The following is a 23,012-nucleotide window of genomic DNA, read 5'->3' as shown; positions in this document are numbered from 1 at the left end:
GGCCTGATCCCCTACCTCCATACTTGGGCAAGGAAGGGCCTCAGGATCGGGTCCCTCACAGGGCTTCAAAGTATCAGAATTGCATATGCGCACCGATGCTAGTCAAATCGCTGCTTACGCCACTGGTTATAGGCACCAGTGTTAAAGGATCACAAAAATGTGTTAATAACTCTTGATCCGGAGAATCTTTTATCTGTCTGACATGCAGTAAAATTGCCAAGGGCTTCCAAAGAGAATTGCTAATAACTGAAAGTCTGGGGAATCTGACAAGAGTTGATTAGGAATTACTTTTATATATATAGTGTAGATTAAAATACTCCACGTTTGCATGCTGTGTGCATATGAAAAGAGAAGCCGTCCTTTGCATTGCTTTGCTTGTCATTAAGGGTGAGACAAGCCATTGAGAATTGCATTCGCACAAAATTGTTAAAAGTGCCACGGTTCACCCCCACCCCCAGCCCCGCAAAATGTGACTTTTCATAGATACTTTTAAGCTAGGAGTTCAAACCTGGCCAAAAAAAGGGAAAAGCCGTAGAGACAGATGGGGGTGGCAAATAGCCTGTCTGCATTTCCAGTGATGGATTGTGGAAAATGATTTAATATCAATTTCCCCCGACTGTGCTGGGGGGGGGGGGAGAAGAGAGGTTAATTCATGAGTAATTACAGCTAAGCGACTTCAGTCAAAGACTGAGCTGTCGTTATCTAGACGCTTAACATTACAAGCCAGACTTGTATCACTGGGCTCCGTCCCCGGAAAATAGACTCCGCAGATCGGAGTATCTACTGTCCAGCCCAGCTGACAGAACCGGTTCGGTGACTGGGATCTAGATAATTCCCAACCAATAATTGGCAACACATCTCCCTGCGACCTGACGTGCCCCGAGCCTGGAGCACATTGGGTGATTTATTTCAAATCGTATGTCAAACATCGGTACAAAACGCGCACATCTAGAACATAAACAGAGCGTAGCAAGGAAAGGGACAAAATAATCCCATTAACATTAATGCTAAACAGTAAAACAACAAAGCACGCTTGAGTGCTTTTCATGTCTATCTCTAATCGCAGGGTTGCAACCCTATTTTTGCAACGCCTCTATGAGACTGCAAAGGTAATTGTGACAGGCTAAACCTCACTCGCCCATAACGTGCCAGTGAGAGCCAAGGAGACGTGTTCTCCACAGAAAGAAACCACTGGGCGCAGGGATGATTGAAATCCGTGCGGGCCAGTTACCTGGCTGGCGGACAGGACCCAGGCTTAGCTGAGCGCCTGTAAGCACGGAACACACACGCCCTGAGTAACACGTGTGTGTGAGTGTGAGGGAGGGAGACGGGCCTGGAGCGCAGCCCGTGCCACCGGGGGGAAAGAGGCGGGTTCGGGTTCTTGACGCTGATGAGCGCGGTATTTCCAGTTGTTGCCGTGCCGGTAGGGCCGTGGGCTGCTCTTGGCTTGGATTCCTAGGCCAGCATTCGGGAGCCCTTTTGGCCATTGGGTGCTGCTAACCCCAGGTCCGAAGGAGGTTGCAGGCGATTCTCACCCACTATACATGGACGGTCCAGTTCCCAGAGGGAGCTGCAGCTCCCCAGCGCTCGGCTCCGGCTAGGGGGTCCGTGATTCCAAGCCTGGCGCGGGCAGGGGGAAGAAGGCTCCCTTTGGCCCCGGGGAAGTGACCCGTCAGAGCTCACTGAGCCCTCTCCTGGAGGGGGGAGCGCTTCTTTCGGGCCTGCTGTGGGCAGCGCCCGTGGCCCTGCTGTGCCCTGGCTCCCAGCCCCTTCCCAGCCCGGCCGGGAGTGTGAGTGGGCTGGGGGACCTGCGGGAGCCCTCGGAGGGCACCTTGCGCCAGAGCTGGGGGCGAGCCGGCCGGGGGGTCCGTCTGGCCTCACGCCCACTGCAGGAGGTTGCGTGGGAGGCGCCCCCTCTTTCCCTCTCCGGGGCGTCCCTCTCTCTCCCCTGGCACCTGGGGGGGCCACACCTGGTTAGACAAGCGGCGGGGCTGGCCAGTGACTGGCAGGCCCCAGCCCCCGGCTCCTGCGCCTCCGGGGGCTGTCCGGCCGCCCGGGGCTTGGTGGTGGCGGTGGAGGGGGCTGGCTCGAGGCTGCGGTGCGTTTTCAGGTGTTTGCGCAGGGAGCTGGGGTGGGTGTAGGATTTCTCGCACCCTTTGGCTTTGCAGCGATACGGCTTGTCTCTCGAGTGCACGTGGGTGTGCTTCTTCCTGTCACTGCTGTTGGCAAACCTCCTGTCACACCCCGCGAATTCACACACGAACGGCTTCTCTCCTGGAACAGAAACCCACATGCTCACCCGAAGCAAGGACTGGAGCGATCGCGTGTGGAAGGGGCACAAGAACGTGTCCGCGGTAGGCAACGCGTCATCTCCAGGAGCAAAAGAACCCACTGTTAGCAGAACCAGGGTTTTGTTCTTTCATGCCAGTAACTTGATGGTTTTCAGTGACACCTTTTAGTTACCCAGCATTTCAGAGCTTTCGTGTGATCGGCAGGCTGGGTGGTAGGTGCTTGCAGAGAGGCCATCACAACGTATGCCTTAAATTATGGCGCAAATAAATACATGAAATAATGCCTAGAATCGTTCAGGTTTGGGCAACCATCATCATAATTAATAAAGCGCCTGAAATCACTACCCCAATGCAAGTCCCCGCTCTGCCTTCAGAGGAAGCATAACATATGTTTACTCATTTCTCTGGTGTCAGAATTTGCTGGCTTTGTCTGGGTGGCTAGATAGATGCAGTCACACAGAGAGAGAATTTCCCAGCATGCCTCTAAAATTCTTGTTTTTTAAATATTTGTTTAACATTTCGGTTTGTCCACACTGGGATCTAATGCAAAATAATCCTCGGTAGCGTATTATCCTTTCCGCACAGCGTTTGCTCCCATCTTTCTTTTGGCCAGTAGAGATCTGAATAAAAAATTGTAGACGTGAAGGGGTCTTAAAAACGAGGGACACCGAAATCTAATTAGACAAAAAGCCGGGGCAAAATTTGGGCACGTTAAGTATATTTGTACAGAAAAACGTGGAGGAAAGAAGACGCTGCTGAGACATTTCTTTCACTCCTAGTTCTGTCTATTTCTTCGTTCTAGCAGAAAACAATCACTTCCCTTTTTGTTTACTATGATATAATCACATGAACGAAGACTCATTTTGTCAAGCGCTGTAAGGTTCTAGGGGAAGATACTTTCACTGGAACGTGAGTGTGGGAAGGGGAGGGGTGCTTGTTACCTTCAGACAATATTAGTGTATTATTGACTGAAGAAGTGTTAAATGCGGGTGGCTTGGGGGCTTACCTTTGGACAGTAGCTTGTAAACACAGAGTTTGAGGAGGAGGGGAGGGGAAATGTTAGTAAAAACAATTGTCTCTTGTTTTCAGTTATGAGCCAGAAATACAGCAAAAATATTCCCCCGGTTATAATCAGCACCCAGAGGTAAACCTATAGCACGTGCCACCGCTCTGGGGGCTTTTCCATTAATATGCAAGGAAAATTAATACTAAGGTATTATTTATTATGATTTTATTCTGGTTGGTTTTTATTGCTAATTCAACCCTTTCAAGTCCAGGAAGCAAATGATCCCCCCGACCCCCCAAATCTACTTATGACTATTGCTACTTGCAGTCTAACTAACCTGTGTGGATTCTTTTATGTATCTTCAGGTTTTCAGCTCTTGCAAACACTTTCTCACACCCCGGAAACGGGCATAGAAATGGCCTTTCGCCTGTGTGCACTCTGATATGGTTTATGAGTTTGTATTTGGCTTTAAAGGGTTTTTTCTCCCTAGCGCAGCCCTCCCAGTCACAAATATGGTTGGGCTGCTCTGGTCCTCCGACGTGCTCCATGGTGACATGGTGAACTAGCTCATACATGGTGCTGAATATTCTCGAGCAAGCCTGCCTGGAGTGGTGTCCTTTGCTGTCAGTCCACTTGCAGATCAGTTCTTGTGGAATGGGCTGTCCAGGGGAGGGGAGAAAAGCGCCGGTCTCTCTGTGGATTGCCAGATTCATCGTTTGATACCCTTCTAGAATCGAAGAGGCAAAGGGCGGATCAGCCAGAGCTCCAGTTACTGGGCTGCAATGGTGGGACCTGGTTCTCAGACCCCTTGCCAGCCTCCGTGCCCCCTGCTCCTTAGAGTTTCTGGTGCTAGCTGTCTGCTTTGGCAAAGCCTGGTTTTCACGTCCCCTGTGGTTGGGTGAGTCTAGATACATCCGGAACATGCCATGGTACGAGGTTCTGAAGGAATTCTCATCTGCAACTCCGGGCATGGTGGGTCCTGGGGGGATCTTGCTTTTGGGCGAGCTGTCCCAGCTGGTGTCAGAGGCAGGACGGAGACACTGGGGATCTCCAGCCATACACCGAGCCCGGCGTCAGAATCTGGCAAACCGTGAGAGGAGCCGAGTTTTAAGGAATTGCCAGTGGGGTGCCCTCCAGCCCCCAGTACTAAAGGTGGAAGCGCCATGCCGCGCTCGGTACTACCATCCCCAGGGTAGGGCAACTAATGAACCTCGACCAGCCTGTCATATTGTGAGCTAGTAGATGGATGGGAACCTCCAAAATTAATTATTCCTCCCCCCCCCCCCATATTTGCCTACTTCGTGTCCATAACAAACACAGCCCACGTGAGCCAGGAAAGGGGGAGAGAAAGACACACACAATAGCCAGGCAAATTGTCAGCAACTCCAGCGTTTGGGGCGCTCGGCACCGTAACTATGCCCTCGTCATTCAGAGCCCTTCAAGTGATAGTAAAAATGCATCTAAACATGCTGCCGTGTGATATATAAAAGCACAGCGGGATGAGCTGCTTTCCAGAAAGGGACTTGGTGATTGGGTAGGGCTGGGCGCGATTGACAGGAGCTTAGTTTGGTGAAGAGAAGACACGCAAGCTTTCACAGCAGGATTTCTTTTCTAAACTATATCACACTGGCCTTTGAAAAGCGCCGCACACTCTCAGGGAAATAAGGTTTCACGGGCTTGCTTTCTAGGGCGCTGACATTTCTTTAAAACACAACGCAGATCAAAAAAAGAAATCAGATGTGTTCCGAACACAATGTGTTCATTAGTTTATTCCGCGCGGTTTGCTTTCATCTGGTGTCTATATCACCGAGCCCCACCCTTTAATTAAAACAACTGCCTGCCAGCCTGCACCGCAGCGCAGACACACGCTCAGCTTCCCCCTTTGTAGCTCCGGGCGAATGCAATTCAGTGCCACTCGCAGGCGCATGTTTAAAATAAGCGTGAGCGCCTCCAGAGCAGGACGGGCGTGGGCGAAGGCATCGGGAGCTGGCTGCTGCCCGGCTTTGGAGCCTGACGGGGAGAGGTGAGAGTACGTGTGAAATTCCGCTAGTGCCCAGCTCGACTTCCACAACACCGCCAGGACAGCGGGAGAACCCGTTGCGACGCTCCTACAAAGGGAGCTCACATGGAACAAGGACATGTAATTGTCTTGATCTGGGATCTACATTTGAAATGCTACATTTTTTATTTAGTTATTTATTTATTTTTTTTAGTGCCCAAAAGACATTCAAGCAAAGTTTAAATGCGCCCAGGTCTCGCCCAACTAGGCAATCGCTTCCCCGGCGTTTGCTGGTTCGTGTACCTTACAGTGATAACGCTCAGTCCTTTCTGAAACAGGCTTCTCATTGCAAAACTGACACGTCGAAAAACCGTCCCAGTAGGAATTGCATCCGCGGGGTGAAAAGCACGCTGGTTGAAGGGTGGCTTAATTCTAGCCACAGAAGCGTGTTAGGTATTCTCTGCCTTACTTCTGCGAGCCGGAGAGAAAGCTACAATGAAATAATTGGATTTGTTTCCTAGGTGAGGCGTTCCTGCTAGTCTACCTGCAACCAACCAACCAAACAAAAAGACCTAAAACTTCACCCTGGCAACTTCTAATGCCTTTTGCAATCGACATGTGTTGATCTCTAGTCTGAGGCAACGACATGGTTATTCTAAACGAAAGACAAATTATTTGATTTATTCGTCGGTTATAAAAATATCCTATACAACCCATTATAGCAGGCGGAAGGGCGGAATATTGAAATGCTGGTCAATGAATTGGCTAGTTTGCTGTGATATAAATGTAGCTACGGTCCATCAAATTAAAGTCAAATTCTGAGTTGTCTTGACATAAACATTTCCGCTTTAAATACAGTGCGGACGGGGAATTAATGATAACCCCGCCAGACTGATTAGTTTGTGAAAGTAAAAATAAACAGGTCTACAGAAATTCACAAATAAATGCAGCCATAGTAGTAAAACTTGATCTTTTCTTAGTTTCCTAGAAGGAAAAGATGATGTTTTGCTAATCTTTCGCCCTCCCCATTTGGTTCTAGTTTTAATTTTTGAAGAACAAATACAGGAGCTTTGAAAATAATATTTCCCAATGAAAGTGGTTCACTAATTCAATTCAACAGTAGGCAAACTGCAGGGGGAGCGAGGGACATTCCACTGAAGCCTAGTCATCTTCCTTAGTAAACTAGGAAGATTGCTTTCAAACTACATTTGCTTCTGTCGGTATAAAATTAAGTAATTGCGTCTATCTTCCCTTGACGTAGTTCCTGTCCAAGTCCTTTTGTTACTTAACACACAGATATTGAAAAACGCCTTGTATCACCAATGGATATCTAATAGGTCCCCTATTCTGCCATACGGGCAAATCAGACGGGTTCACTGAAAATAAAGCCATCTATCTGAACCGTTTAAACACTAAATAGCTCATTTGGTAGCAATAATAAACCCTTTATTTCAGGCATTCACAATAATATTATACGGTTTCCCAGGCTTGCTCGAATTGTCACGGATGTGATTACGCCTAATCCCAAACGATAAATAGAAACAAACGGACATTCAGTACCAACCTTCTCCACACAAACACGGAAGCTTTTATTGATCATGCCTTTTCGGTATCTTTTACCCCTGTGGCTGAAAACTTTCCTTAGCTCTCCAGGTTTATTAATTCAGGAGGGATTGCTTTCGGAGCACGTGCATGGCAATTAAGACGTAGTGTGAATTATAATCTGATTTCACTCCATATTTCCATTCAGAAATATCTTTGCAAAGGAATAAAGGGGTAAAAATAAATCCCAGATCAACCTAAAGCCCTAGACGCAGAAACCCAAATGGCAAAATATGAAGAAACCGTTTCAAATCTAACAGGAAAGGCTACGAATATAGCAGAAGAAAAGGCTTAATTCTCCTGGGGGGGGGGGGATCTAAATGTATCATGTAAGTGTTACTGAATATTGAAGCAACACATCCGGAGTGACTAAGGCATGTAAGCGAGGAAACTGAATACATTAAAACGATACTTCGGTGATGGGGTTTTTTGTTTTTTTTGTAAGATCTTAAAATATTCAACACGTTGTTTAAAAATTTCTTCCGTGACATTAGAAACTCATTCGTTTCCTTAGGGGGTGCTAAATTATTTTGCTGGTACTTGAGAGCTAGTGAGTTCTGTGGGGAAACAACGCTAAAACAAACAGGAATGGAGTAATAAGGTGTCATGTTATGTCAAATACTCGGTGTTAACGTAAATCTGCCTCAGCGCTGCAAACCCACAGGGCCCACAAGTTTCCTGGGCTGCCAGGGCTGCCTGCAGGAATGGAGACCAGCAGCCTGAGGGAGGGCTGGGGGAGCAGACACAGGGCTGCAGGAGGGGAGGACCCAGCCAGCTCTGGAGAGGGCATGGCTCCGAAAGGAGAAGGGCTGGATCCTTGTCCCTCCTTCTCTGCGTCCCCTCTCTGCAGCTGCTGGCCAGGGGAGCAAGTGGGAGGGCAGACACCGGAGACCACCTGAGCCGGAGCCCGAAGCGGCCCCGAGCTCCTCGCTTCCGGATGTGGCCTGCTGAAGGTGGGGAGACCCAGCCCCACCGCACGGTGTGTGAAATCCACGAACCCCCCAACCCCGGAGCTCTCACCAAAGGGGGTGCCCAGTCCTCGGCCCTGGGGCAGGCGGAGCGCCGGGCGAAGGGCTGCTTTGCAGCAGCTTCCTCCAAGCACCTGTCCGGGGCCAGGAGACTGCGGCTAGATAAACAGCTTCCCGGGGGGAGGCAGATCCCGCCCGGCTTGGGGAGCGGGCTGAAAGCCTCTGGTCGGATGCACGCAGATTGCCGAGCTACCAGCCACAGGCCCGCAACACGGACCCCTCTGCCCGGGTGTCTCAGGGCGCAGCGCTTGCTCTGCTTTCACCTACTGGGCCCGGCCAGGCGTCCAAGAACTCCTCTTTCCCCTTATATTTCATGTCAGGTTTCCTTGCCACCCAGAGAAATACCTTTAACCTGCCCGCCTCCTGCCCCTGTGCTCCTGGGAGTCCGCTCCATCCCTCGGCTTCTCCCATTGCCAGGCTGCCTGGCTGCGGCTGCACCTGGAGGGCCAGGCTCCAATTGCCCTGACACTGGAAAAGCAAATCGGGCAAAAAGCTCGGGTTCTCTGGAGTGTCCCTGCCCAGAGGCGCTCCGGGAGCCGCCTCGCACGACTGGGTCTCCCCGGGAGGTTCAGGAGCTGGGCCCAGCTTCTGGTGCCGGCGCTGAGCACTCATAAAGCCAGGCAGGCCTTCACGGCAGTGGCCACAGAAGGGGCTGGTGGACTACGGCTGTCCATATGCAATGCGCCGGGAGCAGGGTCTGGCCTTCCTCTTTAAAAGGCTGGAAGCGTCTCTTGTAAATAGTTTCGGCTGGTTTGGGGCCGGGGTGAGTCCTCCGGCTCCTTGTGGTACCCCAGGGGGGCACGTGGTCACGATGGGACCCAGGTCAGCAGGGAGAGAGACTTTAGAAGGGGAGGGTGCGACATTTACACCTGTTGGTATTAATTACAAGGGCTCCGCGTGCCGAGAGGGAACCTTTCAGAACAGGGGAGACGTGGCAAGGGCCAGTCACACATCCGAGCCGGGTGGGGCCCGATCCTGCAAAAGGGCTATCTGCTTCGCTGGGAGCAGGATCGGGCCCGTATAAGGGAAAACGAAGGGCGGAAATCACGGTTTGGCTAAAACCAATAAAGCTACTGTGATGTTGGGCAGGACCAGAGCGGGCTGGCTGGGGGCTTCTTTCTTTTTTTATTGAACCTAAGGTCCCAAATTCCGGATGCGTTTAATTTCTTTTTTTTTCCCTCTCCATTCTAACGTGCTCTGCTTGTTTTCGATCTGGTATTTTCTCCTTCTTGGCAAATTCTAGGGTTTTTTCCCCTCCTAGTCTTTATATTCCAAAGGGCCAGCGTGTGAGAGCTATTCTAAGAGGGGGGTGTGTGTGTGTCAGAGAGAGAGACCTGGGAAGCGGCTGGAGGGGGTGGGGAGGGTGATATGTATCCTGTTTGGAAGGGCAGAGAATAATAGAACAAGAGGCTACCCTTGTCCAAGGCAGCAGTTGTTCAGTGTCGCCATCCCAGGCCCAGGTGGCTCCAGGCAAGTCCGGAGCCAGACCCCATGGCGAGGGGAACGCGAAGACTGGGGGAGCTGGCAAGCACGCAGGCGGGACTCTAAGAGCCTGGGGCCCCGGGCCCAGCCCGGGGTACAATTTGCTCTGCTCCGGAGCTCCCCCTAGTGTCGGGCTGCGCTCCCGTGCAGCTTGTTTCCTCGCCAGCCGCTGGGGCGTTGCTGGGCCGTCGCGCAGCCCGCGCTGTGGGTTTGGACGGCCGCCTTGCAGCGTGCGCCGAGTCCCGCGGGGCCTGCGGACGGGTTTGGGCCACCCCCCCTCCCCAAACCTCAGCCCTTCTCCTCTTTCCCGTACCGAGCCCCGGGGCCGGCCAGCTCCAGCGGCTTCCCGACTCCCGCTGCTGCAGCCTGGCGGGGCCGGGCGCTTGCAGAGGCTCTGGGGCGCCCGGCTTAGCCCCCAGCCCACCCCACTGGGGCGCGCGGGCTCTGATGGGCGGGGCTGGGGGGCAGGAGGACGCGCCAGGTCAGGACATGTGCAGCGCTCCCCCCTGCCCCCCGCTTTCAGAAACAGGGGGTCGCGCGCTGCCAAAAACGTGACACACCCGCCTGCAAACGCCCCGCTGCTTTTCAGTCCGTCTCGCTACCCGGGCGGAGGCCGGACTCCGGCCTGAGTCAAGCGGGGACGCGGCCGCAGTAAATCCGAGGGAGCCCGGAGCCGGGGCTGCTTGTCACTGTTCGCCGAAATCTGAAGCCTCCACCTTAAATCTGCCCTGCAACGCTCCAGCCGAGCCGCGCAGACTTTGTTACAAGAGGATGAGGGTCTGGCGTTTTAGCGAAGTGATCGCTCCTGTTTACATTCAGGGATGGGGCCCGGGGTAGGGGGAGACTTCAAGGAACACAGTAAATAACCTGAGCGGTGCAATATTTGGTGCGACTCGAAAAGAAGGGCAAATAAAAGTGCATCTTTCTTCTGCACGTCTTTAATAGCCCTTTGCTACGCTCTCCCCTATCGCCTCTTCCCTCCCCGTCCTCCGCACACTGGCTCAGCCCGCTCTCCCCAGCTCAGATCTGCGGGGTGGAGCTCGGTACCCACCCTGCTCTGAGGGCAGCTTGCTTTTATGGGGCAGTTTCGTTGCTGATGAAAGCAGCCGAGGCCAGTGCGGGAAGTGAGCTCTGGGCGAGCCGGAGCCAGAGGCGCGGAGCTGTTCTGTGGGCAGGCTGGGGACTGGGGACTCGCCACATGCCTTCGAGCCCTTTGGTGGCTTCGGTTGCCCCTCAGGGCTCAGTCACGCAGAAAGGGTCAATAAAGTGTGTGTCCCCCGCAAAAGAAGAAAGACAATAAAGCCACCCTCCAGGTCACAGGTCACCTCGTCACTGATTGAGATATTCGCAACTTTGTCCCCCTTCTACTTCGGAAAAGCTAAAGTTAGCTGGGGAGGGGGAGGAGGGAGCCGGAGCCTGAAAAGGAGACGGGCTTTTGATTCCGGCAACTAGCAAAAGACAACTTAAAATAAGCAAAACTGTCCTTGATTTAGTAAACCTCGCAAAACTGTCATGGAACCCAAGGGGCTGCAAACTCCCCCCCCCCCCCCCGCCCATGCAAACTCCTTGCAGAGTGAAAGAGACCTGATTTCCTTCCCCAGGGTAGGCAGCTTTGATGTAATATCCCCTTTTTAAAAACAAATAATTAATGCCAGCATTTAGTCGACAAAGAGTGCAGGCTAAACAAGCTGGCAGGACTGCAGAAGTAACTTGTTTTGTTTTTTTTCCCCATTCATATTCTGAAAAGCTAAAAGCTAGCATGCATGTTTGTTGTACCAAATGCATTGCCTGGAAGTAAGTAAGTGTGTGTGTGTGTGTGTGTGTGTGTGTTGAAGACAACATAATCGGGGGGTGGGGGTGGAAATGGGTATTCTTTAAAAAAAATTAATCTGTTGAACCCCAGATGCCTCTGTGTAAAATAATAATAATAGGCGGGTTGCATTCTAAAAATAATCAAGAAAAGGAGTATTAGCTAATGTGGGGTTTTCAGGACAAATCTAGACGTGATTTTTTAAATCTATGCGGTAAACGTAGAATTAAGGCACTGGCAGTGATGGGGGGGGTGCTGTTGTTTTTTGCTGCCCCTTTAGAAATGGATGTGGGCTCCCCAGATGGGAAAGTTCCTAAAGTCCGAGACATAATGCACACCTACGACTAAGGTGTCTGAATCAACCCCTTAGACGTTTTTAATTTGCATTTTTACAAACAAACATATAAGGAATATGAGAATCCACAGAGGGCACAACATCTTGCAAGAAGGGAGTGACTATAGTGGGCCCGAACAACTTTGTATTCAGCAATTAATTACCGTCTCCATGTTATGGTCCCCTGGCATATTCCACCGTAAGCACAAATACTGTAAACGCCTCCACCTCAAACTCCGTGGTGTTTTCCCTCTGTAGCTCGTAGAGAAAAACTGAGCTCCCAGGTTCTCTGACTGAATCCGACTGGATGTCACGAATTGTTTGGGCTTTTGAGAGCCCTGGTTTTGCAAAGGGAAGAACCCGTTTTATGTATGTATTTATTTTAGTCTTAAGAATAATTGAAAAATGCCCCTCAGATTTTGCAACCCAGCGGAACCATCCGTTATTTTAACCTGGTTTTTGTTCCCGCGTGGATTAAAATAGAACCTAAACTTCGCCCCGAAGCCAAATACAGGAAAAGATACTGGAGTCAAACAAGAATTCCGCTCCTTTTATTTACAGTATGTCCCTGATGTTCTTCCAGAGCATCACCCTGGCAGTTTAGCGATCTCTGCGGCTTACTGGAGATATTTGCTTACCTTTCTATTGCTTTTGATTATCTAGGCTCTAGCATACAATTCACCCCATGCACTTATTAAATTTAATTCATTCATTACAGTACGCGGAGAGAGCGGGCGAGTTCCTACACACTGCCATTTTTTATAAACATAGCTCGTGTTTTTCACCCCCATTTTCGATACATTAAAGTATTTCTTCCTGCCTCTCTCTGCACTTTGATTTTCTGAACCCCTTTCTTTGTCGAAGTTCAGACCTGTTTACTTCAGCCGGTATCTCTGAAGTTCAAATGTACATGTGATTACCCCTCGACTGATTGACAGTTACAATGAAAATGTCTCATTCGCTTCTGGTTTGCATTTAATTACACTGGAATTGCAATATGGTTATGGCAAAAGAAAAACTACATTCCTTTCCGCTTATTAGTGAGATCCATTTGTCTATGATACACCGAATTGTAAAAGGAATTTAGCGCTCATAAAATATTTGCCTTTCTAGCTGGGCTGCGGTTTGAAAACAAAAACTCTTTACACGGCCATCCAAAAACTTCCAGCCCAACCCAGCTATTCGCTTTTCAGCAGGCACAGAGCTGATGGGAGATCAATACAGAAACTTCACCTGGAAAGCCCCATAGATACATTATCTTTAATGGGAAAGAAATGACTCTGGGAAATTTGCCTCTTGTCTGACATTTCTGTGGGGAGTATCTAGGGCCCAGTCTCGCAGTTTTCACTCTGGCAATAGGACCATCGACTTGAATGGGAGTTTTGCTGGAGTAAGGGCGGTAAAATGAGATTTACAGTCAAGAAAACGCCCTTTTTGTCAGTTTCACGCACACACAAATGATCCTGGGTCTGATGTGCATTGTAAAGCTAGGCGTACGGTTTGTCCGAGGGTAGGAGGATTTCGCAAAACCATGGGCACAGCAAATGGCTTCTTCACTCTATAAAACTCCCCCCCCCCCGGTATAACCAAACAATCCTGTATTGAAATAAACCAGGGGTCATTCGCAGGAAGGGAAGGCGCTTGCGGCTTGAAAAGGTCTTTCGGGTTTTGTGGGTGTCCAATTCCAAACCCAGTCCAGATTTAAAAATAAAACAAACTAAAAAAGGGGCAAATTGCACAAATATGCATTTGACCTAAAACTGGAATAGGGATCCCCGCCTACTTTATCCATGCAGACTAAAAACGCCGGATGACGATTCAGCAATGCTAATTTCTTTGTGCATTTTTTTATATTTAATGGCTTTAAAGGTAAGAGATATTTGACCTCTGTCTCTGCGAAATAAACACAAGGAATCTTGGACTGGTTATACAGTATACTGCAGTGAATCAAAACCACGATTTAGTGAACTTGTGAAAAGACAAACAAACCAATCACCTTGGTTTAGATGCAAAAAGGAAAAACAGAGAATGCGCTTTCCTATTAAATGTATGCAATTACTGGATATTTAGTTTCCTAATGCAAAATAAAAACGAGACCATCTACAATCTTTTATATACATACAAACATTATTACACACGCGCACATATAGACCCGGCAAAGTGGACCTGGGAAACGTATAAAACAAAGATTTATGGGCTAGTTTATGTCGCCTGATCCACAAGTAGACTCTAGTATCTCAGTGCTGCTCACGTTGCGTTCTGCTGAGCATAGCATGGTTTCAGGAATGGCGAATCGGGGCTAGTTTAAAGCTACACTGTCTTTCCCCGCTCGGGTTGCTTCTCTTGAGAAAATTTGGCGCTTTTACCACTAAAGAGCTAATATTTTGATATGCAAACACCCCCCCCCCCCCCGCTTTTCCTGTGTAAAGCCAAGTTCGCCTCCCTCCTCCTCCACCGTGTTGAAAGGTTCCCTAAAAAAACCCGTGGCTGTCTGGCAGCAGGGACTAGACTCTGAACTTCACTTTCTTTGCTGAGTTATTTATTTAATGGATGTTAAGCGGCCAGCAAGCCGCTCACATCTGGATAAATTTACCCATCCACCCTTTCAGAGCACCTGGGTCAAAAGAGAAACCACCCAACAAACAACAAATCCCCTCCGATGACAGAGCTCGCCCTGGGTTTTCGGTGTGAGCCGCAGAGCGCCTGGAAGCTGTTTTACATCATATTCAGGCTAAAGACAATGGACAGAACTACACATGAGGCCTTCTGCAAAAGCAAAGGTCATTCGCCCTCGGTTGCCCCAGGTCGGGAACTTCACAGGCATTTCTCTACCCAACACTCGGTTGATGATCTAATTGAATTATGCCTTTTTGTTACAGAGACAACACAACACGTGCTGGAGGTAATTAATTATCCGATCTGGGCCCTGGCTCGGGCCGACACACAGACCAGGTACAGCACTTGGAAAGCCCCCTTCGGTTTGCAGTGTACAATGAAACACAGAAAGGGGAAAGTTAGACGAACTTGGCTGAGCCCCTTGAGCGACACTGTAGTGATGTCGGAGTCCAGGAGCACTGGATATGGACCATCAGAAAACGGCCGAGCAGGTTACTGCTTTGGGCCTGAGTTTCGCACACTTCCTCTCACTCCACCCCCATCAGAGTCCTCAAGCATATTCTCAGATCTACACACACCGCACCGAACAAAGAACAACCACTGCATAGTCTCCGAGTTTTTAAATCCTTCCTTGTTCATTTTATTTTCTAACACTGATTCTCAGAGTTTAATGTGCCCCGTTTAGGCAAATGCCTCCCTGTTTGGTGTGTGTGTGAGAGTGTTTGTGTGTGTGAAACAAAACCCGAAGCAAACGGTATCCTCGGAGCCAGAACCCCGTCTCTCCTCCCCCGAAATCTGCATTAAATCGACTATTTTTCTATTGCAAGCGGGGTTTATTGTTTGTTTGTTTTTTTTCTAGATGCAATAATCTAAGACAGAAGTGACTCACTCACCTTCCAACTTTGTGAATGTTCTTGATGGATGTGGAGTGTGAATTTTGATTGGTTTGATGGGAGATGGTGTTACTACTGAGGGAGATTTTATATCGGTGGCTTTTTTTTTTCAAACCTTAAAATAAAGAATGTGAAGTCTTTCCTGGGGCTGATTGGGGGGAAGGATGTGAAAGGGCTGCAGTTATAAAGCGCTGCTTGAAGCAGTCTCTCAATGCGTCTCTGAACTTGATCAGATTTTATGTTTCCTGCAGAGAGACGGCGGCAATCCTGTGAGACTAGCTCAATAGACAGACTTTGGGGCTCAGCAAATCTCAGGATATTACAATTACAGCCATCTTTCTTTCTGCCTTTTATTTCCACTCTTGCTCCCCATAGTTCTTTGCAAATGCTTTCCAGAACAGAAAATGAGCGGATTTATGGGGCTGTCTGCAGCAGATAATTATTTCAAGGCAGAACGTTGCAACTGCAAAATAATAATAAAGTCCATCAATAAATAAATACAATAAAATAAACAAAAAAGGCAACTTTGACTGAGACTTTGGTCCACATCTCTAGAGCAATTTATATATTGATAAAAGCGAATAATTTACACTGTTTGTGGAGCTAAAACCCACGGCATTTAAGCTTAGGAACATGGCGGGATTATGCCCTTTATCTTGTTCAGCCCAAGATTTGAAATAATCTCTATTTTTATTTTATTTCCTTCATCTGCTTGTGGGGAAAAAGAAGCGGTGTGTGGCGGCTAAACCTAAGCGAGGCCCACCAAATTTAGCACCTAAATAGAATCGCTTTAAAGTCGAGGCTGTTCAGTCTCCCCCCTGCCGCCGCCCGCAGGAAGAGAGAGCACGCAAACGTTTGGCGAGCCGCTCTGATTTATGCCGCCTTAATTTTTATTCGTTTTTAAATCTTTTCTTTTTAATGGCACGAGAGATTTACGACTTCCAATCAAGGTGCCGTTTTTCAGCAGCTGGATCGCACCAGCGAAGGGCTACAGCCGCTATCCCGTTGCTCTCTGTGTCTTTTGATCTCTCCTTTGGCCCGTTAGTGGCTCCCCACGCGTTTCTTGGTTTATTTGTTTCTTTAAAAAAACCAAACCAAACCAAACCACCCCCAGCCGGGACGCTTTAAAACGTGGGTGGAAGCAGACCGGGGGGGGACGCACAGAGAGCGGGATGCGGGGGGGGGGGGGGACTAGTGCATGGGATCCCGGGGACCGAGTGCAAGGAAGAGGGGAAAGGGAGGCAAGCCTGGGATCGGGGAGAAGCCGGGAGCTCCGCCTCGCTCGGGCGGGCGGCCCCTTTAATGCGCTCCCGGCCCCAGCCGCTGCCGCGCGCCCCAAGAGCCGGGCAAGCCAACAAAACATGTGGGCTCGCGGGCACCCTTTAACCTCACCTGCGAGTCGCTAAACCCGGGCGGGCCAATCAGCGCGCCGGCCGGGGCGCGAGCGGCCAGAGTCAATGCTGCACGCTGCCACTCACGCGCGGCGCGGCCAATGGGCGGGCCGGCCGGGGGTCAGGTGACGCCGTGCCAGCCGGCTCCCCATTGGCTGGGCGCGGGCTGGCTCCCGAGTTGGTTTATGTGCGGGGAGTGCGCGCGTGAGGGGAGCAGTCCAAGGACGTTGCCGGGCGGGAGCGGAGGGGCCGGACGCGGAGCCGGGCAGCCGGGCTGGGGCGCGCGGCGCTGCCCGGGGCTGGGCGGGGACGGGGGGCGCGGGGCAGCCCCCAGCCGGGCGCGCGTGGGGCGGTGTCGCGCGGGGCTGCGTGGCGCCCGCCCGCGGTGCATGAGCTCGTCCCCCCGCGCCTGGCCCGTTGTGCTGGGGGGGACCCTCCCTCGGGCTCCCGCCCGCCCTCCTCCATGGCCATGCTGCTGGACGGGGGGGCGCAGTTCCCCGCCCTGGGCGTCGGGGGCTTCGGGGCCCCCCGCCACCACGAGGGGCCCAGCCGCGGCGGCGACGCCGCCGCCGCCGGGATGGGGCTGAGCCCCTTCGGGGACGCCTCGCACGCGGCCGCCTTCAAGCTCAGCCCGGCCGCCCACGAGCTCTCGTCCGGGCAGAGCTCGGCCTTCACCCCGCAGGGCTCGGGCTATGCCAACGCGCTGGGCCACCACCACCACCACCACGCCGGCCAGGTGCCCGCCTACGGGGGCGCGGCCGCCGCCTTCAGCTCCACGCGGGACTTTCTCTTCCGCCAGCGGGGCTCCGGCCTCGGGGAGCCCGCCCCCGGGGGCGCCCAGCACGGCATCTTCGGCGGCTCCCCCGGCGGCCTGCACGGGCCGCCGGGCATCGCGGAGAGCCCGGGCTACCTGCTCTTCCCGGGGCTGCACGAGCAGGGCCCCAGCCACGCCTCGCCCGGCGGGCACGTGGAGAACGGGCAGATGCACCTGGGGCTGCGGGGGGATCTCTTCGGCCGGCCCGACCCTTACCGGGCCGTCTCCAGCCCCCGCACGGACCCGTACGCCGGCGCCCAGTTCCACAGCTACAACCCCATGAACATGAATATGGGCATGAACGTGGCGGCCCATCACCACCACCACGGCCCGGGGGCTTTCTTCCGCTACATGCGCCAGCCCGTCAAGCAAGAGCTGTCCTGCAAGTGGGTCGAGGAGAGCCAGATCAACCGCCCCAAAAAGAGCTGCGACCGGACATTCAGCACCATGCACGAACTGGTCACCCATGTGACGATGGAGCATGTCGGGGGGCCGGAGCAGAACAACCACATCTGCTACTGGGAGGAATGTCCGAGGGAAGGCAAGTCCTTCAAGGCGAAATACAAACTGGTGAACCACATTCGGGTTCACACGGGGGAAAAACCGTTCCCTTGCCCGTTCCCAGGCTGCGGGAAAATCTTTGCCAGGTCCGAGAATCTGAAGATCCACAAAAGGACGCACACAGGTAAGGAGGGAGACGAAAAACGGGGTGCATGAATTATGAGACGGTGGGAATTAAAGAACCCCCCCTCAAATCCAAATACTCCCCCCATCGATCCCACCGTGCGAGACCGAAAAGCGGGAATCAAATGCTACTTTCCCCGGTTTGGAGCTAAGTTACAGTTTGTTCGCGGTTCTTTAAAACTTCTCACTCTGCGAGTTTGGGTCGTTTAACATCCGCATGTTCCACGCGCTTGTAAATTTCAGTCCAAGAAGAGCAATCGTTTACTTCTCTATAGTCTAGCTTGACAGAGAGATGATTTTGTCCGATTTTTTTGTTGGCTCGGTTTGGGGGTTTATATGAGGCAAAGAGAAATTGTTTTGTGTGGATTGCTTTACATACGATTTAGCTCTCTGCGTACATTCTGTTAAGGAAACCATACAAATGCTAATTCAATCTAATTTTCGGTTACTTCCGTTCTTTTTTAGTCTTGATTGGCACATCTCCTAATTAAATCAGTGATACTTTTGTCAAAGTATTTTTATTTGGAGCTCTGTCTTCAATTCAGGTCTCCACAAAAGTGAAGTAAAACTAGAAAAGGCAGGAAACCCACACATTTTCCTTCTTGTTGAGCGCATCTTGTAAAACTGTCTGTTGCTCCAGAATTTATCTGGATTTGCGCCCCCCTCCCCTTCCCAACATCAAGTACTGGTAGTCTGCCTTTAACACTTCGCTTAGCACAACCGTTGCATTTGAAAGAGGCAAATTAAAAGTAACAAAGGACGGATTGAATTTAACTGTAACGTAACAAATCCTATTGTCTGATCCTTTTTTGTGTGTATGTGTGTGTGCATACTACCTCAGCCGAGGTGTTTGAGGGGTAAAGCTTGGGAAAGGAGGGGGTTGAAGGGAAATAAAAGTTAAATAATTAAGGGAAAAAGAAATAAGTGTTTGATGCTTGGTGCGTTTCCACTGACATTGAAGGAAAACGGTTTGTGAGACGACGGACGAAAGCCAAGAGAGTCTGTCTTCCACTCTGCAGCAAATTAATTGTTTTAAGTGAGTTGCCAACGTGACCGATCCGCTAGCGGGGAATCAAAGTGAACCTTTCCTCTGTAGCCTCCTTTAACCCTTTCTGAATTTTGCAGGTGAAAAACCTTTTAAGTGTGAATTTGAAGGCTGTGATAGACGTTTTGCGAACAGTAGTGACAGAAAGAAGCACATGCATGTACACACTTCAGACAAACCTTATATCTGTAAAGTGTGTGATAAGTCTTACACGCACCCCAGCTCTCTTAGGAAACACATGAAGGTAATTAACTCTTGATCGCTTTACTGTTACTAAATATCTCGGAGCCCGTTTTCTCTCTCTCTCTCTCTCTCTGTCTGTCTCTCCCCCCCCCCACCTACATTTGAACAATGATCGGTGCTGCTTTGGGATGACACAGTTCACCCATTCGGAAAGATTTATGTTAACAGCATTTTACATTCGTCTCCGATTGATAAAAATGATCAGTAGGACTGTATATTTTCGCTCTTATCTCACAGTTCAGGCTGTAGTTGATAGCTAGGCCCTTTCAGTAATAACAGTCGTTTGGGTAAATTGCATTCTTTCTTTTCTTGTTCCAGAGACCGAATAGAAAAACATGTCCTATAGCTCTTCAGTGAGGGATATGTAGCTACTAACGATTACTGGCGAAAAAAATATTGGCATGTTTTAAAAACTTTGACATCAACAACCAATGCTGAACAGTCGTAAACGATGTGTTCAAGTCAATGCCTGGCATTTCCGCAATCGAACTCTAATAACTAGCTGGCATAAATGGTGGGGAAAAATATTTTCAGATTGTCAGTGAGGAGGGGGGAGGGACAAAACTCGCTTTAAAATTACAATCTCGCAGCTGCATGGATAAGTTTCCCATTCCCCGAATAATTTATGATTTGTTGACTGTATTAGTGTCATCACGTAGGAAGTGTAAATACTTACCTGAGTCATCCTGCGCTGTTCGTCGTGTTCGAACTCTGCTGCTTGGACCGAGGAGTGTCAGTGTGACATGATATTTCTCATATTATACCTGTTCCTTTTAGGTTCACGAATCGCAAGGGTCAGATTCCTCCCCAGCTGCCAGTTCAGGCTACGAATCGTCCACTCCGCCCACTATAAGTTCTGCAAACAGTAAAGACTCTACTAAAAGTCCTCCATCAGCAGTTCAAAGCAACACAAGCCACAACCCCGGACTTCCACCCAATTTTAACGAATGGTACGTCTAAGGACAAAGCAGCCAAGCTTAACTGTAGACTGGACCAAATGAATTCAAAGGAAAACTGAAAATCAATCACACGGAAATGGAGTTTTCAGGCAAACAACCGTACAGGGCTACATCCAGTTCATTGCAATTATCCAGGAAAGGGTTTTTAATTTTTTTGCAAGATCCAGACGCTGGACTAGCATGTCCTTTTCTCAGGATTTTGGATTTTTTTTTGTTTGGTTTCGGCATTTGCAGTAATTTCTTTGATTTTTTCCCCTCTCTTCCCTCTTCCAATCGCCTCCCCTTCTCCCTTCATTTGAACACTGTTTTTTATTTTTTATTATTGTCTCTCTCCTTTTTTGGCTTTTTCTTCCTTCGGTGGGATGCTGACATGAGGATGCAAATTCTCCTTCGCCTTAGTGGTGATTGTTTAAACTCACATTCTTAAACCGTGCCAAAGTCCTGTTATGTCTTGAACCTCTCTCTCTCACTCTCTCTCTCTCAGAGCATTATCCTTGTGAATGTATTCTCGTCTGATGGGTTCGTCCGGTATTTTTCAAGATGAGGCCGTGGTGTTATTCTACCCAGATTGTGACCGTTTAGTAAAACAGTTGCCTTTTTGTAATACCCTTTTTTGTAAATACATATCCATGATGCCATATTTATCGTTTGTAATTTAATTATTGATACGAAGTGCCGGGAACTGAACAATATTTATGGGGGGGGGGGGAAGTGTTTTCTAACAAAAAAAACAAAAACCCAAAACCCAACAAAAAAACCCAACAAATTACAAAACTCTGTACAGTTTTTGGTTATAACTGCTTTAGCATTAAAAATTTATTGTTTTTGAAAGAACACAATGGAATAGTTTTTGAACCACTGTCTTGTATTTCCTTATTGCTTTGTGAACTACTCTTTACACCCAGCACTGGCCGAGTAACCACATATCAAGGTGTTTGTATCTCATCCCCATCCTTTATAGGAATTGGTTTCCCTATTGCAGGCTAGCAATATACAGTGTTCCTTTCAATAGGGGAATGAGGGTCGTTGTTGTTTTTCCTTGTCTCCGCCCCCACATCCCAGTGGTTTGTTTTCACCTCGAGCTTCATATGTTTGTTCCTGCACTTTCTGCGAGCGAATCAAATATTACTGACCTGTCCTGTGAGTGTCCATGACGTGTCTCTATCTTGCACTTCAAAGAAGAGGAGCTGCATTTCGGCCTCCCAGTGCTGCATCCGTAAACATCAGAAGGTAAATGCAATGAGTTTTATCTTTGTGTGTGGCTCCTTTTTACCCTATGCAGAAAGGCATGCATATGTCTCCATAGATGGATGGATATACACACCCACCTCTCTATCTCTGTATCTCTATCTCTATCTCTATAGCTATATGCTTTTAAGAGGTTTAGCATGAATCTGAAATAGCTGGGTGGTGAGTAAAAGAGCCAGTTCCATCTGTTTACTTCAGATTAAAGTAAGTGCTTCTTAAAAGAATTATAGTTTCTCCGAGTATTAGAAAAGAAAAAAAAAGTGGATTTGATTGGCTGTATATAACTTAATACACAGTTATCAAAATTATTCTGTATAGCCAACCCTATGATGACTTCAATAGTGTTTCTAGAAAAACACTATAGAAATTCTTTGACGAATATATTTTGCAAACCTAATAAGTTGTTGAGAGATGCTGATGAATTATTTCCATTAAAATCGGTAACATATGAAATACAATTGTCTGGTTTTTTTGTAATAAAATTCTAACCTGGATATTTATTTTCTTTGGCCAAAGGAACATCGTAACTGAGCATAAACACAATTCTAGAAAACTAATATATCTGTTTGATAATTAAATGTTTTTAAAAGATAACCAATATTTAGTCATGTTTAGGAAGATTTATCAGTTTTCACTTTATACATTAAATTTAGGATGGTATGTTTTTATATTTAGTTTTTGGTTTCTAATTTTAGGGTAGTAATGAAGGCAGTGTGTGAACAGGGACTGTATTAAGGAAATGAAAGGCAGGAAATGGGGAAAAGATTGAAGAATTTAAGAGAGAAATGTTAGCCTGATAAATTACTACTGAAAAACAAAAAACAGAAACCAAAACCTTCCCTCCCTCCATACTTCCCCCTCCAAAATATTTAAGATTTTTCATTTGTATCAGAATGATCTCGGTTGATGTAAGCAATTAATGAATCCACCGTTCTGTTTTTTTCTCCCTGAGTTTTGAAAACTTAAAATCTTAGAATATATACACAGACTGGAGTGGACTGCTGTTTCTAATATTCATTTTGCATTTGGACCATCCTGTGCTTTGTTTAACTTTCTCAAAGTTAAAATACAGCCCCGTTCATTTTTAATTAATAAAAGATGCCATCTTTCCAGAAGTATTGGGATTGGAAATTAAAAATAGATTGTATTAGTCTGCCTAAACTTGTGATTAAAATGAACTAATTGTTATATCTTCTCTGCAGGATTTAACAATATACGATGGCTACTGACTAGCACCACTTGGGTACATATATAGAATGGAAGGCAGCATTTGAAGGTGTACACAGTTCAGCTGGAGAAAGCAATTTACTCTGTGGACTGTTTGCGTTTCCCCCCTAGCTCTAAGGATGTGAGTAATTTGATGGGAGCCCTGCTGCACCTTTCATGTCTGGGTTTCCCCCAGACAGTCCCATCTTGAACTTGACACTGGGAAGGGCTGGACTGAGAATACTGTTTGTTTACTTCTTGCTTTAGGATTTCTTTTATTTTAGGCAACTTAGATCAAATGCACAAGTCTTTTTTTTTTTTTTTTTAAAAAGGAAAAGTTGATCGGAAATAACGCCTGAGA

General features: G+C 48.8%; 2 protein-coding genes across 2 annotated transcripts; one reads left to right on the top strand and one right to left on the bottom strand.

The window, feature by feature from the left end:
- Positions 1-867: 867 nt before the first annotated feature.
- LOC140916962 (uncharacterized) lies at positions 868-4,444 on the bottom strand. Its single transcript, XM_073358857.1, has 2 exons — positions 3,635-4,444; positions 868-2,274 (listed from the first exon to the last, which is right to left on the bottom strand). Exons 1-2 carry the CDS (start codon positions 4,353-4,355, stop codon positions 1,673-1,675), a joined length of 1,323 nt encoding a protein of 440 aa, XP_073214958.1. The 5' UTR covers positions 4,356-4,444; the 3' UTR covers positions 868-1,672.
- Positions 4,445-16,767: 12,323 nt separating this feature from the next.
- On the top strand, positions 16,768-21,052 carry ZIC3 (Zic family member 3). Its single transcript, XM_073358438.1, has 3 exons — positions 16,768-17,951; positions 19,076-19,239; positions 20,016-21,052. The coding sequence occupies exons 1-3, from the start codon at positions 16,916-16,918 to the stop codon at positions 20,196-20,198; spliced, it is 1,383 nt and encodes a 460-aa protein (XP_073214539.1). The 5' UTR covers positions 16,768-16,915; the 3' UTR covers positions 20,199-21,052.
- The last annotated feature ends 1,960 nt before the right edge of the window (positions 21,053-23,012 follow it).

Source organism: Lepidochelys kempii, chromosome 9, assembly GCF_965140265.1.
Source record: "Lepidochelys kempii isolate rLepKem1 chromosome 9, rLepKem1.hap2, whole genome shotgun sequence".
NCBI classification, from domain to species: Eukaryota; Metazoa; Chordata; order Testudines; family Cheloniidae; genus Lepidochelys; species Lepidochelys kempii.
Note: the sequence above shows the minus strand (reverse complement) of the source record. Positions and strands in the feature narration are given on the sequence as shown.

Coding starts and splice junctions, on each gene's coding strand:
- LOC140916962 (XM_073358857.1), bottom strand. CDS start 4,355: ATGGCTGGAGATCCCCAGTGTCTCCGTCCTGCCTCTGACACCAGCTGG. Junction 2,275..3,634: donor ACATAAAAGAATCCACACAG/GTTAGTTAGACT, acceptor TTTCTGTTCCAG/GAGAGAAGCCGTTCGTGTGT.
- ZIC3 (XM_073358438.1), top strand. CDS start 16,916: ATGGCCATGCTGCTGGACGGGGGGGCGCAGTTCCCCGCCCTGGGCGTC. Junction 17,952..19,075: donor CCACAAAAGGACGCACACAG/GTAAGGAGGGAG, acceptor TGAATTTTGCAG/GTGAAAAACCTTTTAAGTGT. Junction 19,240..20,015: donor CTCTTAGGAAACACATGAAG/GTAATTAACTCT, acceptor TGTTCCTTTTAG/GTTCACGAATCGCAAGGGTC.